Below are 16,846 nucleotides of genomic sequence, written 5' to 3'. Positions count from 1 at the left end.
AGGTTATGGGGAAAAGCTGGGTGGGGCCAGGGAGGAGCTGCTATTTGATATGATCCATCAGTGAAAATAAAGAGAAAAATAAAGGTATAGAACTATATCAGGAGGCTGCTGGTCGTTATCATTTTTTTATTTTTTCTTGAAAAATAACACAAATAACATAAAGTGAAAAAGGCTTTTGAAAATAATTACAATGCTACAGGATTCCCGTTTTGATACTCGAAAAAAGGAAAAACATTTACACAAAAGTATATTCATATACTTATATTCATTTGAAGGGGTATGTCCAGGAGACCCTGTATGGAGGAGATCTTTGATGCAGAACCAGTACACTTTAAGGGAACAAAGAAATGAGAAACCCCCTAACCTCAAAACAAATTTATACATTTCTACACTGAATCATACTGGTCATGAAAGTCAGTGAAAAGTACTCACACTTTCTCCTCCATGAAAAGAAAACCAAAGTGTATCAAAGAGGCTTAGGGAGCAGTTTTATCTAGAATATTAACACGTTGCTCTAAATGTATTCTCTGTACAAAAACAAAGCAAAAGAGTTTGAAAATAATAGCACCTGAAGTCTAACAGTTGTTTGAAGATGCACCATTTATCCGACACCAGATCCTTGGCTTACCTCGCACACTTAATGCAACCTGCCCTCCAGTGGGGCGAGATCTTGTTGTCACTTTGATTGCTTTTTCACACTGTCTTTCAACCCTCTTAAACCAGTCTCTTCAACTTAGTATTTGCGTTCACTCAAGTACATCACTGGACTGCTATAACACTCACAGCCTTATGCTGACAAAACTCTCCAGCCACTCATTTTTAAGGTGTGATGACAAAGGCCTGTCACCTTTAGTTTTCTATGAAAAACAAAAATGTGCATACAGCATCAAACAATGTAACCTTTGCTCTCTTGAATCTGACAAAAATAATCATCAATTTGGAGCAGCCATTTTTAGCTGAACTGAATAAGTCAGCTGATAATAAATAAGACTTTATGGGGCACAGCTGTCTATCTTGTTGTCGAGGCTGGAGATTATTATGGAGTTATGATGGGCATCTGTCTCAATGAGAACAAGATCATTGTGGTTAACAAAAACATGTGAAGCTGATAAATTGCCCATGTTCTCTCACTTCTGGTAACAAAAGTTTTGCTTCTCCACACAGCAGTAATCCCTAAAGAACAGAAAAAAGGAAGCTCCTGAGTCTCTTTATAGGTACACAGGGAAAATGTATCTTAATGCTGGTCCAACTGTGATAACCCTTACACCAGCACCACTTAAGTGAGCCCATGATACACTTCCTTGTACGTGATAGAGGTTCACATGAACCTTCCTGCCCATCTGTTTCCTTTTTGCCACACAGGATCCACTCTCTTTCCTTCACACCTCTGCAGTCAGAGAATAATCTAGGATATCCTCTGAATCAGTTTTTCATCCGACAGGCAGTAGAGCATGTTGACAGACAGCTCAGAGATGAAGGCCTCACAGGCCTTACGAGAAACGCCTCTGCAGCCTCGCAGGTCGAGCAGTGAGATGCAAGAGAGACGCCGGAGATATTTTAGACATGTGTCTGTCAGTTTACTGCAACCTGGGAGAGAAAATGATACACAGAGACATCAGTGCAGCAACAGTAATCTTACATCTGTAAAATGCACTCTTTCCATAAATATCTTACCTCCCAGGTTGAGTTCTGTTAGAGTATTTCGAGTGGATGAGCCCACTGCAGTCAGCAGGTTGATGGAGTGGTCTGTGAGGCTGTTGCAGTGGGAGAGGTCCAGTTTTGTTAAATGGGGCATGTGGCGGATCACGAGGCGCACAGTAGAATCACTGATGTCCAGACCTGCTAGTCGCAAACACTGCATGGTCCGCAACTGACTGCGATTGTCACAGCCTGGAACAAACCGAGTAAAAGGTTAAGTTTGTGTTCAAGTATCATTGGGATAAAACCCCAAAAACTAAAAATAGGAAAAGAACTGAATTTCAAAGGTCATGACTCATTTATGTAAAAGCTAAATGACACTAATAATAAGCTTTCAACTGTCAGCCTATGAGGCTCCTCTTTTCTCACCTGGAGGGCTGACTAGATCCCTGATCTGAGCGTCTTTGATTCCGTCCGCATACCGCAAATCCAGAGAACGGAGGAGAGGGCAGGAAGAGGAGCAGAGGGCTGAAATAGATAACCAGGAACAACCTGCCAGCATCAGATCCTTCAGCCCTGTGGAATACACAGATGTATTGTTGTGTGTGAGCCCACAATTTACAGCTGCAAACAGGCATACAATACAGTTCTTTAGGCTCACTGTATCACATTTAAGTAAAACAGAAAAAAATGTGTTTGTGTTCAATTAGGTACCAGGAAGACGGCCAACAAGCCAGTTCAGCTGCTTTTTAGAGATGTTGGTCCAGGAGAGATCCAGTGTGACTGGCTGTCTCTTGATGATGCCTGTAAGGGCCTGAGGAGTGATGGTGCGTTTGATGCTCAGGTCAATCCGTGACCAAAGCCGCTTGTCTAAACACCTACAGATAAACACAGGCTGATTAGGAACATAATCATTTGTAGCCAATCCTATAGCCATGTAAACATCAGGAGATGTGGTGAGTTTATAAAAACACATTAAGATAAGTCATATTTAGTCTGGTTAGAAGAATTTTTATTGCAGCATATCTCTCACTGACTCTTAAGCCATGTTCAGACCAAAGATTCACGGCAAGATGGGCTGAAACTGCCAACTTATTGTGACGCCACTTTGCAACATTCTTAAAAGGAACCAGGCATGATCAGAAAAGTTGAACCAAATTGGATAGATATTTGTAACCCTTCTATGTGTATCAAACAACTCAGTAGATATCTGCATTTTGAGTACATTTAAGCTTATAAATTCACCAGGATGCCACCATGTTTTGGTCCACACTGATAGTGTGACGTCACTTGGCCAGGGCGCTACTCGCTGAGCCTATGTAGAATCCGGCCTCAGACTGGCAGCATGTTTCGTTGCTTGAATCTGCTGCACGTGCTGCTACAACCGCCTTCATACCAGGCACAAGTTTGCTGCATGTTGTCTGTGTCTCCCTGCTGTCAAAGTTTTATCTCAATAAACCTCTCTACAATGACTTGATTCAGTGTACAGTGGAACCGTTTTGGGAGCTTTTCAAAATAAAGCATTATTTACAAACGAAGAGTGTCTCTCCAAAGAAATGTGTGGAAAAGTGGACTTTTACTGTGGATTACCTTTACCTGCAACATTTTCAACCACGTTGGAACAGAAAATTTCATAAATAGTAGAAGTTTGGGGAACAACTATATTAAACAGACCCATTTTAGCTTGTGGCCTTCATCTTGGTCATCAACAATCAGATTTCAAACATATTCTACATATATAAATAGAAGGAGAGATACAAATATCTATCCAAAAAGGAGAACTTGTCTGATCATGCAGGGTTCCTTTAAAAGCTGATCAGCTCACACCACTCCAACGAGAGACGACAATGCATAGCAACGACTTACACAGTCAATCAATAAGAAGTGATGCATTTAAGTGACTGCACAATAAATCTGTCTACGATAGGGACAGTACTGCACATTAACTGTTTCTTCATGTATTTTTGTCAGTATGAGAATGTGAAACATTTAAATCATAATTTTATAGCACATACTGTATAAACACAAAAACGCTTTGCTTGCTAATTATTAAGAAGATATGTGCTGAGAAAAGTTAATTTTTCACAACCAAATTTAGCACAAACGGCCTTGAATTTCCCATGTATAAGCCTATATATCGATGCATGTCGTGCCTACATGCCCAGTTGATATGGGAGACAGGAGTGTGGAATAAAGTTTTAGTATGTAAAGTAAAAAAAAAAAAAAAAATGGACTTAATAATTTCCAAAATTCACACAATAAATATGAATATTCTACTTATATTCAGCAAATATTTACAATCGATTAAAGCCAGTTTTCCATTTCCTATTTCCAACTTGATTTGAACAGTTTTGTAGCGTTATGAATCTTTGGTCTTTGAGCATTAGAAGATTTAATTGATTGTTCATAAATCAGTAAAAGCAAACAACTAGTGCTGTAGAAAAGAATTTGCCCCCTTCCTGATTTTTTCTTTACATGTTTCAGATCAAACATAACTTTAGTACAAGTTGGACAAAGATAACCTGAGTACAAGAAAAAAAAAAGTTTATCCAATGACGATTTCATTTACTAAAGGAAGAAAGCCATCCAAACCTACCTGACGCTATGTGAAAAGCAATTGCCACCCATTGTTAAATCATGAATTAACTGTATTTGCCGCCTTTCTTAAAAAAAAAAAAAAAAAAAAAAAAAAAGCTGAGTTCAATTTCACTAGAAACACCAGGCCTGGTTCCTGCCAGACACGTTGAATCAAGAAATCTCTTAAATAGAATCTGTCTGACAAAGTGAAGTGGGTCGTAAGATCTCAGAAAGCAACAAACATCAGGCCACGATCTAAAGAAATCCAAGAGCAGATGACAAAGTCATTGACAGCTATCAGTCTGAAAAGGTTTACAAAGCCATTTCTAAAGCTTTTGGACTCCAGCCAACCACAAAGAGAGCCATTATCCACAAATAGAGAAAACTCTGCAGCCCTCACTTGACTAAGGTCAAGTTAGTGTTCAAGAATCAAAAATCAGGAGACTGGGAAAAAATAGCATCCATGGGCCACTGCTGACCCAAAAGAACAAAAAGGCTCATCTCATATTTGCTGAAAAACAATTTGAAGAAGACTTTTGGGTGAGTATTCTGAGGACTTACAAGAGAAAAGCTGAACTTTTTGGTGGGCGTCCAGTAACATCTGTGATACACATCATTTCATGAAGAAAAAACACCAGACCAACAGTCAAACATGGTGGTGGCAGTGTGATGGTCTGGGACTGCTTTGCTGCTTCAGGAACTGGACAACTTCCTGTAATTTGTGGAACCATGACTTCTGCCCTCTACCAGAAAAAAAGGGAATGTCTTGCCATCAGTTCATGAACTCAAGCTTAAGAGCACTTGAGTTATGCAGCAAGACAATGAGCCCAAACACACCAGTGAGTCCACCTCTGAATGGCTTACTTTTTTTTAATGATGGTTTCAGAGTGGTTTAGTCAAAGTAAGGACTCATATCTGACTGAGATGCTGTAGCATGACCTTAAACAAGCCGTTCATACTGGAAAACCCCCCAATTTAGGTGAATGAAAACAATTCTGAAAGAAGAGTTGGCCAAAATTCATCCACATCGATGTGTAAGACTTCATACCATGCCTGTTATTCTAAACACCTGCTTGCAGTTGCTGCTGCTAAGGGCGGCACAAAAACTTATTTAACTTGGGGGGGGGTTCTTTTTCACATAGGGCCAGGTAGGTTGGGATGGCTTTTTTCTTTAATCAATAAAATCATAATTTTACAAAAGGCATTTTGTATTTACACAGGTTATCTTTGTCTAATAGTGAAATTTGTTTGAAAAGGCAATTATCACTGGTTTTAAAGGTAGCCTGTTTAATGATTAAAAAAGGATTATATGTAAAATGTTTCCTAATTGCATAGGACTTGTATAGTAGTTAAGAAAGAATGTTAAGGAAAGTAATAAAACAAGGGATTAATTTCTGGGAATTTTGCATTTTGTTCTGCTGTCGGTGATGTCTTAAATTTTTAGGATCAAAAGTGACCAAGAGCCACTCCGTCTCTCAATCACATAGAATACAGCTAGGAGTGGTAACAGGTTAGACTTTCCTTCTCCAAAAAATGCATTAATGTCAGAGGTCTTACCATTTGTACCAGTTTTTGCAGACAGCCATGCAGACGCAGAGGTCTGCCCGACTTAAGTAGCGGAAGACAGACACCCATACCTCCCTCTCACAGCCCGGCCCACTCCCACCACCCTCCCTGTCTGCCTCGCCTCCTCCCTCCTGCAGGGCGGACAGAGGGACACGGTGATGAGTAAGCTCAGACGATGAAGAACAAGAGGCGCCATTGCTCAGTTTAGCCGGCCTGCTTAGCTTGGTTCTTTTTGAGGTGTCCAGCCTCTCTGGGTGGGAGCTACGAGTGTCTGTGTGTCCACTGCGAGTGTGTGGGGGTGTGTGTCTGTTGGAGTGTTGATCTGGACAGAGTCTGCGGTTTCTGATGGGGGGTCTGGCAAGGGCTCTGGTTTGGCTGTGTATTGTGGAAGTGGTGGTTTGGGGAGTGATTGCTTCTAATTTAGGGACAATAGCTGATTGCTCCCGCTTAGCCCTGGATGGCCTTTGAAGAGTTAATTTAAGATTTGAGCAATCTTTGCCCCCTCTTTGACTGTCCTGCTCCATCTCCTCCTCCTCCTCCTCCTCCTCTGCACCGTTTTGGTTAGCTGTATCGCTCCCATCCTCCTCTCTTTCTTTGGCTGCTCGTCCTCCTCTCCTTGACTGTGGCTGGTTCTCTTTATCCAAACCTCTCACACTTTTCGGCCGCCTCTCCTCTTCCTCATCATCATCACTGCTGCTGCTGGTAGTGCTGCTGCTGCTGCTGTCCTCACTCTCTTCCTGCAGCTCTCCATAGCTTCTACCGCTTCTCATTCCTCTCCCTGCTCCTCCTCCCCGCAGCCTTACCCCTCTTCCTCTTCCTCTGCGAGGCTCTCCTTTGGGCTCAAGAATGAGGCCAAGGGAAGGTGGCTGCTGCTGGATAGACCTGGCCCCTCCAGGAGAGCTGTGGTAAGAGGAGACACTGGGCCAGGTGGTGCCCCGGCCTCTGCCCTGAGATAGTCTGCTGGTTGGGGAACGTAGCCGAGAGAGCATCCTGGAGTTCAGCAGCCTTGGAGAACGATCTAAAGCTGCCTGCCTCTGTTGGGAATGGAGAACAAAAACAACTGCATCAACAAACCAAACAGTGAATGCTGGAAAAAAACAGCTAAAATGTGCTCTAAGCAGAGAATTATTTAATTAACACTTGACATAAAGCACCTGAAAATATATTTTAATGTTTTACTTATTTCTGCTAAAATTAGAACAAAGCATTTGTCCAACTAAACAATAATCACTAACAGTGAAAAAAATCATGCAGACTTTTATTTTTACAAGAGCTACAGTAGGAATAAATACATTTCTTACTGTTAATAATTTGCTCCGCTCTAGTTTTATCTGAAAAAGAGAAAAGTGGTTGGGGAATGAGAACACTGAGAAAACTATGACAAAGTGACTGAATATATTTCCAGGTTGAGTTGTAACTGTACCTTTTTCTTAAGCCTGAGCTCCAGTGCACTAGCTCTCTTGCGGTTCTGTTGATGCTGCAGTAGCAGTTTCTGAGAAGGTGGTGGTGCTGTGGGTCTGGAAGTAAGTTGACCATGTCTCCCTCTTCTCAACCGTTCTCCTACACCTATGCCCTCTCGGTATGCAAGTTTGGATGGTGGCAAGGAGGAGAAGCCCTCTGACTCTTCACTTTCATCATCACTGGAAGACTGGTGAGTGAAAGGCAGAACAGATGATCAGTGGAGCTGAAGAAGATTAGGAGTAAATGTACCATTAATTTGAGATTTAAATATTTAAAAAATGGGAACTGGTCAAAGTTGGGCATTGACTTAATGAAGTGAAAACAGATGGAGAATGACAACGAGACTGACAGGCTGCTAAAATACACATGTTTAAGATATGGGTTTGTACCTCTGATTCTGAGTCTTTGCCTTGGTAACACTTGGGACATTCCCAGCAGCTTGGCAAATCCTTATTGATCTTCCCCTCACCAGGCTCCTGAAACAGAACACAGTTGAAGAATCATAAAAGCACCTTCCAGATATGACCAATAAATGCAGCTTTATCATCAGGAAAACATTTTCAGCTTACAGCCTTCAGTGTATCTGAAGCCACTGACCTTGATGCACTGATGATGGGTTATCTGTGAGCAGACAGAGCACTCCATGAGGGAGTGAGTGCTTGGATCTGATTCCTCTGATTCCCCTTCTCCACATATGGCACAGCGGGCTGTGTTTGGCAAGGCAGGCTGCAGGAAAATGTAGGTATAAATTAAGGCCTGCTCAGACTAAGCAAATTCAACCAGATTTTGCCCCGACAGCAAGGTTGCAGCTCATCATCAAACCTCGGGCCTGATTTTGCACGTCAGAAATGACAAACACTCTTGTAGTGTGACATAATTAACAACGCGTCCAAGACGCTCTGTGACCACAAATCGACATGACTAGAATGCCAGAATTTTTCTCGCATTGTCATCTAGACTCACTGACCTGACGTCAGCGACATGAATCCTGACACCTACCAACAGGAGAGCATTCACTCCTTATCTTTGCATAATCATTTACAAAAATCCCTACTTTTTCTCTCTCTAGGGAACTGATGTGTATGTTTTATCAGATACATTATCACACGCATACCTTAAGTTCTATCTGAATGAGAGCCAGTTCATATTGTCCTCCTCCTGATACATCTACAATTACCTAGAATCCATTATCCAATGCATAATTGTTTCTTGTTTGTTGTTTTCTCCTTTTACAAGCAAAAGACTGCTAGAATCACACAGAGTGCTTCTGTTGTAAAGAGACTTGACACCCTTTAACCCACACCCTTGACGGCTTGTGAACTCTGACAACGTTGCAGAGACAGAGGTGATGTCGGCACATGATGACGATTGGGATTACACTTGTAGGCCTTGTGTGGCCAGGTTGTCAGTCAAGAACGGGCAAGATTTTAGTCACCTACTCTGACATGGTGCCGTCGTGAACAACAAAAAAAATCATGTAGTCTGAGCAAGCATTTAAGGCTGAAAAGATTAAAATTTGGATTCACAATTAATCTCTGCATCTCTGCAGTAAATCATAGTTAATTACTCCCTTTCTATAGCATTTTGAAATTCCACTATTTTGCATTTAAAACTGTTGTTGTGTCATTTTGGATATTTTTACTGTCATAAACTAATAGTAATTAACTTTCTGTAAATTATAGGTAAACTAAAGCTTACATGAACTTAACCACAGAAAAATAGTTAAAAGCAAATAAGGACGCAGTAAAAGTGAAATGTTTGATAACACAAGGTGCAACTGACTTCTGGTTTGCTCGCTCAGCTGTATATTTTAAACTTAAGTGAGACATAGAGGTAAATTGGTGGACTTTTTTACATCACTGTGTCTGCAGTAGCTTAACCAAAGTGTGCAGTAAAGGACAATAAAGCATCAAATTAAACACAATTAAAAAAAATAATGCACTAATTATCACATTTAAGTAATCACTATTAATGTGATTGACAGCCCTAGTATAAATATTTTGGTGTTAGAAAGGTGCCTTGTAATTTTTAACTAATGGTAAAATAAATGTTAACATTGACATTTTAATTTCAGGATCCAGGGATTTTAAGTTGAACAAGGGTATGAGAAGGCCGATATCCCTTATTTAACACAATTTTTGCATCCAAATAACATGAGTATAATAGGCCTTACCGCTAGACACTGTCTCATGACACAGCTCTTCTTCATGCGCCCAGGTCCACCAAACTTCCTCATGTCGTGGCAGTACTGGCAGGTGCCACACTCCTTCCTGCGGCAGGCGGCACAGCGCTTACACCTCACCCGTCTGCGCCTCAGAGCAGAGATGGAGGAGCGTTTGGTGGGTCTCTGTCCTAGAGGCTTGTGGAGGGTGGGGCCCAAGCGAGGACGGTGAATGACTGGGGGAGGGGGAGTGGGGGGCTGGTACCATGATGGCTGTTTGAGAGACATTGGTAACAAGAAAAAAAATGTAAAAAAGTTTTAAAAAAGAAGTTGAAAATATATTGAGGTGCTTATTTTAAGTACACTATGTTCAACATATGATGAGCCCTCACCCTCTCTGGCCACCTGACAATGGGCTCTCCAGTATAGGACAGCTTCAGGTTGTCACTGATGTGATTCTGCAGAACAATCTGATGAGGGACAGAAAAAGGAGGAATAAGAAAACTTATTTCATATATATATATTGATCTCCTACTTTAAAAAAATAAGGGGGTAAACTGGTGGAAACTCTTTTCGTGCGTTTTGGCCAGTACTGCATGTATAGCATGAGATGGACTGCACTGCACTCTCTGTGACACCCACCCTCATGTCTTTGAGCAGGCCTGCAGCATTCCTGATGCCTGCAGGGACACACTTTTTGTGGGCAGGCAGCTCCTCCAGCTTCCCTAAAAGGTTCCACAGGCCTTCAAGCTCAAAGGGAGTCAGCGGGTGCTGAGGTTTGTAAACATGAGCTGGCTTTTCCTCATCTTCCTCATAGTCATCCTTCACCTTGATCTCAAACTGATCTTCATTTTCAGCATCACTATCAACCCCATTTGAAGTGCCGTTTCTGATGTAATCTATGGATTCCATGTCAGCCTGGGTCAGCCCTAAAAAGACACAGGATGAAAATATGTGTCAGTGATTGATTAATTTTTTAGTCCATGAAATCAGAAAAAAACAGCCAGGTTTCCCTGTGTTGATTGCTCCCCACCTATGCCAAGTGAGTATTTTTGGAATTCAGCTGTGAGATGGGAGATGTTGGTCAGACAGTAGAGGTATCTCTCCAGGACATACCAGCACATCTCGTAGTAGAAGGGGTAGCGAAACTTTGCTGGCACCTAGAGGGGGAAGGCATAAAATAATGCTTACAACTATAAGAGAAATTAAAATATATACAAAGTCTCTTTTGAGTCAAGTTGTTCTTACTGAGCTTATATTGCTATTACTTTCTAACTTAAACTGCTCTAAGGCAGTTCTACACAAGACTCATGTCAGATCTTTGTTGTGGTATTCTCTTCTGCTTATGAAGAGGTGAGGAAAATGTTGTGTGGCTTCAGTGTCTCAAGTCCGGATGCACACTGAACACCTGCCTGCAAACCCAGAACCCCTTGGTTGTCTACAGCTGAGCAGCATCAATCTCTTACAAATGTAAAAGCCCCAAGCTTAACAAAACTTTTTTATTACAGGAATTCAGAAAAAGTTTTCATTGTCTCACAAAGGATTGTTGTTATAGCTGTAGACAACTCATTTTCTAATGAATCCAAAAGGCAAACTGATCTAGCTGTTACACCACAGCAGTAGGACACATTCATGGACCTCAGGTTTTATAGTGTAACCATTAAGATATATTTTTGTGGCTTTATAAAGAGACACACTGATCAAAAAGTCAAGGCCCAACCGTCAGCTACATAACAGCTATAAAAGTGAAATAAAAGTGAAATTGTTGAAAATGATTATCTCTCAGTTTTTCTAATGTGAGCAATTCCACAGAACAATACTCTGACTCACACCTTGCATATTCTTAACATTTAAAGCAATCAGCGTGTGTCAGGAGGACAATTAACTTTAAAGAGCAGAAAAGCCACCAGTGAGTGTGAAGTGCTACTCACCCGTGTGCGATCCTCAATGCTGTAGATGTTAAGCTGCATGGGGATGTTGAAGCTGTGGAGGAAATTCCCCCCAAACACCAATGTGTCCTCTGGAGTGTACACAGCATGGATCCACCCTACAACACATAAGGCATGAGATGTTAAAGGCATGTAGAAATAGCTCTTGTATATGTGACTTTGTATGGTACATGTCAGTATGTGTCATTTTAGCGTTACAGTAACAAACCTGATGGGATTATGAAGGTGTTGCCCTGCTTCAGCTCTATCCTCTGACAGTCGTGACACTTGTCCCCCAAGAAGATGTCCCCCTGTTTTCCTGATAAAACCCAGTTCTCATACATCTCAAGGTTCTGTGGCGTGGGCGGAATCAACCAGAACACCTGCAGGGGTCACACATATAAAGGTTTATATAACCATATAGTCAAATGTCAAGCTCATAAGAAATTTCCACTTGAATTCTGAATTATGTGACTGAAAATGTGGCTACCTCCAATTACAGCTAAAAACATGTACACTCGGTCAGTATAGGCAAGCAGAATTTACAGTTCTTGATTAATAGGAAACTCAGACTGACCTTTCCTCCTCGCAAGATGTGGTACCAGACTGAGGTGCCTCCAAAGTCGATGTGGAAATCTGTGAAGCAGCCCTGCACACTCATGAGGCAGTACCTGGTGCAAAATAAGAAAAGATTTGATATAAAAGGAAATAAACACAAGTGAGTTTTTAAATTTAGGGGTAGGATAAAACCTTAAAGGGATACTTCAATATTTTGGCAAATTCGCTCATTGCCATAATTCCTATAGTCTTAGTAATAGGTTTGTTACCTTCAGCTGTCGGTGCAAGCTGTTTTTAGATTGCCACTATAGAGTTCGGACCTGCTGTGCCAACTCAATGTAAGCAGACGGTATTCCGGCTTTCCCTCATCAAACTCATCAAATACACAATCCAACAACTCCAGAACGCTCTCATGGACAAGTTGTGACCTGCACATTCACCACGCTATGAAATAATCAAGGAACATTACGAGACGGAGATGTTTTAGTTAAATGCAAAGCCGGAACTACACTCCAGACATGGCTGCTGCACTGTGTCAGTCTGCCCAGTGGTTTACTCAAGAAATAGTTCCAAGTATTTGCTTCATGTGTTCGTAATGTTACATAATTATACGTTATTATTTCATAGCGTGGTGAATGTGCAGGTCACAACTTGTCCACGAGAGCGTTTTGGAGTTGTTGGATTGTGTATTTGATGAGTTTGATGAGGGAAAGCCAGAATACCATCTGCTTACATTGAGTTGGCACAGCAGGTCCGAACTCGGCAGCGGAGATCTAAAAACAGCTTGCCCTGACAACTGAAGGTAACGAACCTATTACTAAGACTATTATAGACATTATGGCAATGGGCGAATTTGCCAAAATGTTGAAGTATCCCTTTAAAAGAAAAGGAAATATACACAACTCTCTGAAGTACAGCAAAGCAAATACTTGACTAGCCTCTTGATTGCTTACTTCTGTACTTTCGGATAGTGCATGTCAATAATGGCATTAGTTGAGTCTCTTTGTCTTTCCTTGAGATGGCGAGGCCACATATTGTCCACCCAGTCAATAAGGTCCACCTGGACAAGAAGGAAATGAAACAAACATAAAACTTTGCTTCAGTAGCAAACTCCACTTTCCATAGATACAAGCCCGTAAACAATTCACCCTTTAGGAATCAAAGCAGCTGTCAAATAAATATATCTCAGTTTTTGTTCCACGCAGGTTTGAGCCTGTAAGATTCCTTAAACATCAATTCTATTGTGCAAATTTTGGATTTTGTGAACCCTGAGGTTTTCTCACCGAAGCTGGACGCTTGACCAGATTCTCCAGTCTGGTGTGGCTGAACTCCAGGCTGATGACATTGTAGAGCTTTTCTCTCTCTGATGGTGGTGTCTCATAGTAGCGCCGCCACTGAGCCATCGACATCTCAATTCCCTTCTGGGTGTTCACATCCATCACGTCCACAATGCGTCTACTACCTGTAAAAGAATGAAAAAGGGGTTCAAAGAAATTAAACCACCTTCAACCTTCAATAATGTAAAGATTGACTTTTGTGTTAATGAAAAAGTGCTGGGTTTAATTTTACAGTTGATCAATCAACATCTCAGTGCTCTCTGGAGGACAAACATTTTAGATGTAGATTTAGTAGCTATGAGCGTTCTTCATTTCAATTTTTTGTATATTCACTGAAAGGCTATTTATTCTGAAAGGTAATGAAACAGGAACCTACCAACAAACAGCTTGACATCACTCACACTGAAATCTGAGTCTGGCATTCTGCAACAGAGACATTTCATTAGATTACACCCAGTCATACAAATGTATTGGAAATTGTTTTAAATAATTTCCAGTGTGCTTAGAAAAACAGGAATAGTCTGTGATTAGAGAGTAGAATATAAAACACAATTTACTGTATGCCAAGGCCATCAGCTTTCTCAAAAACGATGGGATCCCTGAGCCCTTCTCTCTGGATGTATTCAAATGTGAAATCTAGAAAGGAGACATAGACCCAAACATTTGAGCACACATAAATAAACCCAAAGTTTCATTGGGTCGATAATTCTTTTTATCTATGCTATACAGGGTTAAAAATGTACCATATAAAGCAGCATCCACATGAAGAACCAACAGCTAACTTTGATTACCTTCCAATGATTTTATTTTATGTTCAGGTGCGGTTTTATTCACATTAAACTGCAAAATTCTTTAACTCTTTTTTTAAACCTCTCACCTTTACCATCCATGAGTTTGATCAAGTCAGAGTTGAATCTTAAGCACTGCAACTTTTCATCCAGGTCAAACATACGTTTCCCTTCGATTTCATCATCTGAAATTCCGTCGTCCTGATAACGTCGCCGCGTGCCTGTACGCTGAGAGCAAAACAAGGTCTCTGTTATTTTTCTGCTGGGAGCAAAACACTGCAAAGATAAAGTGCTGGAGCACAGTGCAAGATTACATGGCAGAGAAAAACGTGCGAAGTCTTACTGAGAAAGGTGAGTTGTGGGGGCTTATGAGATATAAAAAATGTAAAGATTATACATAAAAAGTTACATAGAAAAAGTGACAACATGGATAAACTTGAAAGGACAGTGTAAGCTATTATTTCTAAGAAGTGTCTTTGCTCAGCTCATCACTGAGGATTTAGCATCTCACCAAATGTTTCTTGGTAAGTCCACTTAAAGACTGAGAGACTAGCTCAAATGCAAACCCAAGAGTATGCGCATTTTAATCAATCACCGATGCAAAAGTTTAACAGCTTTGAAAAAAACCTTCATTCAGCCTACAAGGTGCATACAAAAAATTCTGACGATACTTTTTAAAGACTCTCTTTTTAATACCCTATCACATCTTATTTCTAACCCATTACATCTGCAACACATTTACAAATGTGTTTGTGTGCTGATTGTAAGATAAAATGTGACAATGTATAAAGAATTTCAGTACAATTTCTTATTGTAATATGCAAATAAAGCTGTCTTGAAGCATTTTGAGATGAGACTATGGGAGAAAATGTATCAGTTTGATACCATAAAGCAGCAGGAAATGGAAGATCTGATTTTTCTACTCAAGTGGCCAAAAAGTAGTCATACCACAATCTAAAAGTACCTACTTACAAGTTTTGCACTGCTTTTAAAACTTAAAAATTGAGCAGCTATGGCCTTATAGTCTTGAATGTAAGACTTTCTAATACTTTTTAATAGCTAAATTTTCAATAAACTGATCTATGAACTTTAACTACTTTTAAAGAGACCGGCGGATACCCTGGTCTTATGGCAGATACATGAGTCAAAGCCAACAGTGCCAGTCCTTTAAATCTTATGATATCAAGGAATTTAAAGCTGGCATTCAAGACAAACTTCTGCTTAAAAGCCAACACAAGGACAAAAAAAATGTCTAAATAATTCAGCCCAAGCTCATCAGTCAGCCGACTACCAAATCAGTTCATGTGGGAACCAAACAATACAGCATTACAATAGCAGGGGTTAATCTTCCACACACTGCCCCCTCCTCTCACCCCCCTTCTGCTATTCACTCCATACGCAACTGCTTGGCTAGACAGATGGATAAAGCACAACACCCCTGCACTCACATCTCCCCACCCCCATCTCTTTATCACAAAAGTAGTATTATCTAAAGTCTGGACCTCCTTTTTATCATAGAAACAGCATCAGATTGCAAAATACCATAATTCAAAATCAAAATAGGAACCTACACTGTTGTTTTCTAATGGCATAAATTGAGATGACAAGGATATCACTTACAATAAGGAAACATCTGATAGCATACTATTACATTTAATGTGAACATCAGTAAGTATTGGACATGCTAAAACCTGTCAAGATTGGCACTAACAGCTATTTTTGTACATATCTTTATACAATAGGATGTGGCTTGATCTCAATCATGCTACACGTTTTAATAATACTTATCAGGGTTCATAGTGGGTGAAAGCCAAGTATCAAAAACATCACAAGTAGCCGATAAGATAGTAAATAGGTGAAGCAGGGTCACAGTACAGATGCTGTCTGGTAGACAGCGAACTTGACCCTTTGTTGAACCACAAGACTTTAGACAGGTTCATTGCCGTAATAAAACAGACTGCACACAAATCAGAGGACCACTCAATTCTATCACACTATGTACTCAACAAGAATGGACAGTTCTGAACCGGTGAAACTATTATGAGCCACGACACTGCAGTAAGACTAAAGCAGAAACACGGGAAATGAATGAAACACATTAACAGATGCATTGTTAACATAAAACAAGTGTTCCGGGATGCTATCAGTTTGCACAAGTTACTTACCAGGCGTTTGCTGTACCGTGTATGAGGATCCTCCATACTCTCTAAAGGGGACACAAAGTTTCAAGAGTGGTGTTAAATCACGCCAATTCAACTGATAATTATTGCTGAAGTGCAAGAGGTGGAATTTAAATCCTGTCAGACAGAAACACACACCCCTCTGAGTAGAGCCTAGCTAGAGAGCCGTTGCTACCGTTAGCCAACAGTGTTGTGTTAGCTTACAAGCCAAGGCTAGCGACACACAATATTACAAACATTTAGTAGTCAGTATTTAGAGACATGTGCCGGCTTGAGTAGCTGCATTCTAGCGTGAATATTTAGAGCCAGTGTGTAAATTTACTATTGCGTATAAAGTTACGTTGTCGCTAAACGCAAACTACCGTTCGCTCAGTTGACAATCCCTTTATAAGTCGTCGGCTAACGTTAGCGCTAGCTAGCTAGTTGACATTAGCTTGTAGACGGCAGTTGTAAGCTTCTTTATCATTACCTCTGCGTTTTAACTCCTTCTAGTCGTAGTGGTCAAAGTAATGTCTCCCAACTAGAGCGCCCGAGGTCTCTCTGTAAAGTTTCTCCCCATGTTATGTGATAACATCTGTGTGTAATGTTATGTTTATTATTATGAGATAAAGTTAGGACGATCCGACGTTTCGAGCCGCCATTTTCAGCTGGT

At 40.7% G+C, this 16,846-nt stretch overlaps 1 protein-coding gene across 2 annotated transcripts; it reads right to left on the bottom strand.

Moving 5' to 3' along the window:
- Positions 1 to 111: 111 nt before the first annotated feature.
- Positions 112 to 16,846, bottom strand: kdm2ab (lysine (K)-specific demethylase 2Ab). 2 transcript variants are annotated; one of them, XM_041797566.1, is made up of 23 exons: positions 16,664 to 16,846; positions 16,180 to 16,220; positions 14,104 to 14,242; positions 13,784 to 13,862; positions 13,603 to 13,649; positions 13,173 to 13,351; positions 12,843 to 12,949; positions 11,909 to 12,002; positions 11,561 to 11,714; positions 11,335 to 11,450; positions 10,437 to 10,563; positions 10,046 to 10,332; positions 9,796 to 9,873; positions 9,416 to 9,676; positions 7,840 to 7,968; positions 7,632 to 7,718; positions 7,205 to 7,429; positions 7,083 to 7,112; positions 5,773 to 6,815; positions 2,353 to 2,516; positions 2,068 to 2,214; positions 1,675 to 1,890; positions 112 to 1,587 (listed from the first exon to the last, which is right to left on the bottom strand). In XM_041797566.1, exons 2-23 carry the CDS (start codon positions 16,213 to 16,215, stop codon positions 1,406 to 1,408), a joined length of 3,927 nt encoding a protein of 1,308 aa, XP_041653500.1. In that variant the 5' UTR covers positions 16,216 to 16,220; positions 16,664 to 16,846; the 3' UTR covers positions 112 to 1,405. The 2 variants fall into 2 exon arrangements, with proteins under 2 accessions (XP_041653500.1, XP_041653501.1); XM_041797567.1 differs by lacking the exon at positions 16,664 to 16,846 and adding an exon at positions 16,333 to 16,493.

This window comes from Cheilinus undulatus, linkage group 10 (assembly GCF_018320785.1).
Source record: "Cheilinus undulatus linkage group 10, ASM1832078v1, whole genome shotgun sequence".
Classification (NCBI taxonomy): Eukaryota; Metazoa; Chordata; class Actinopteri; order Labriformes; family Labridae; genus Cheilinus; species Cheilinus undulatus.
This window is presented reverse-complemented; position numbering and strand designations above follow the sequence as displayed.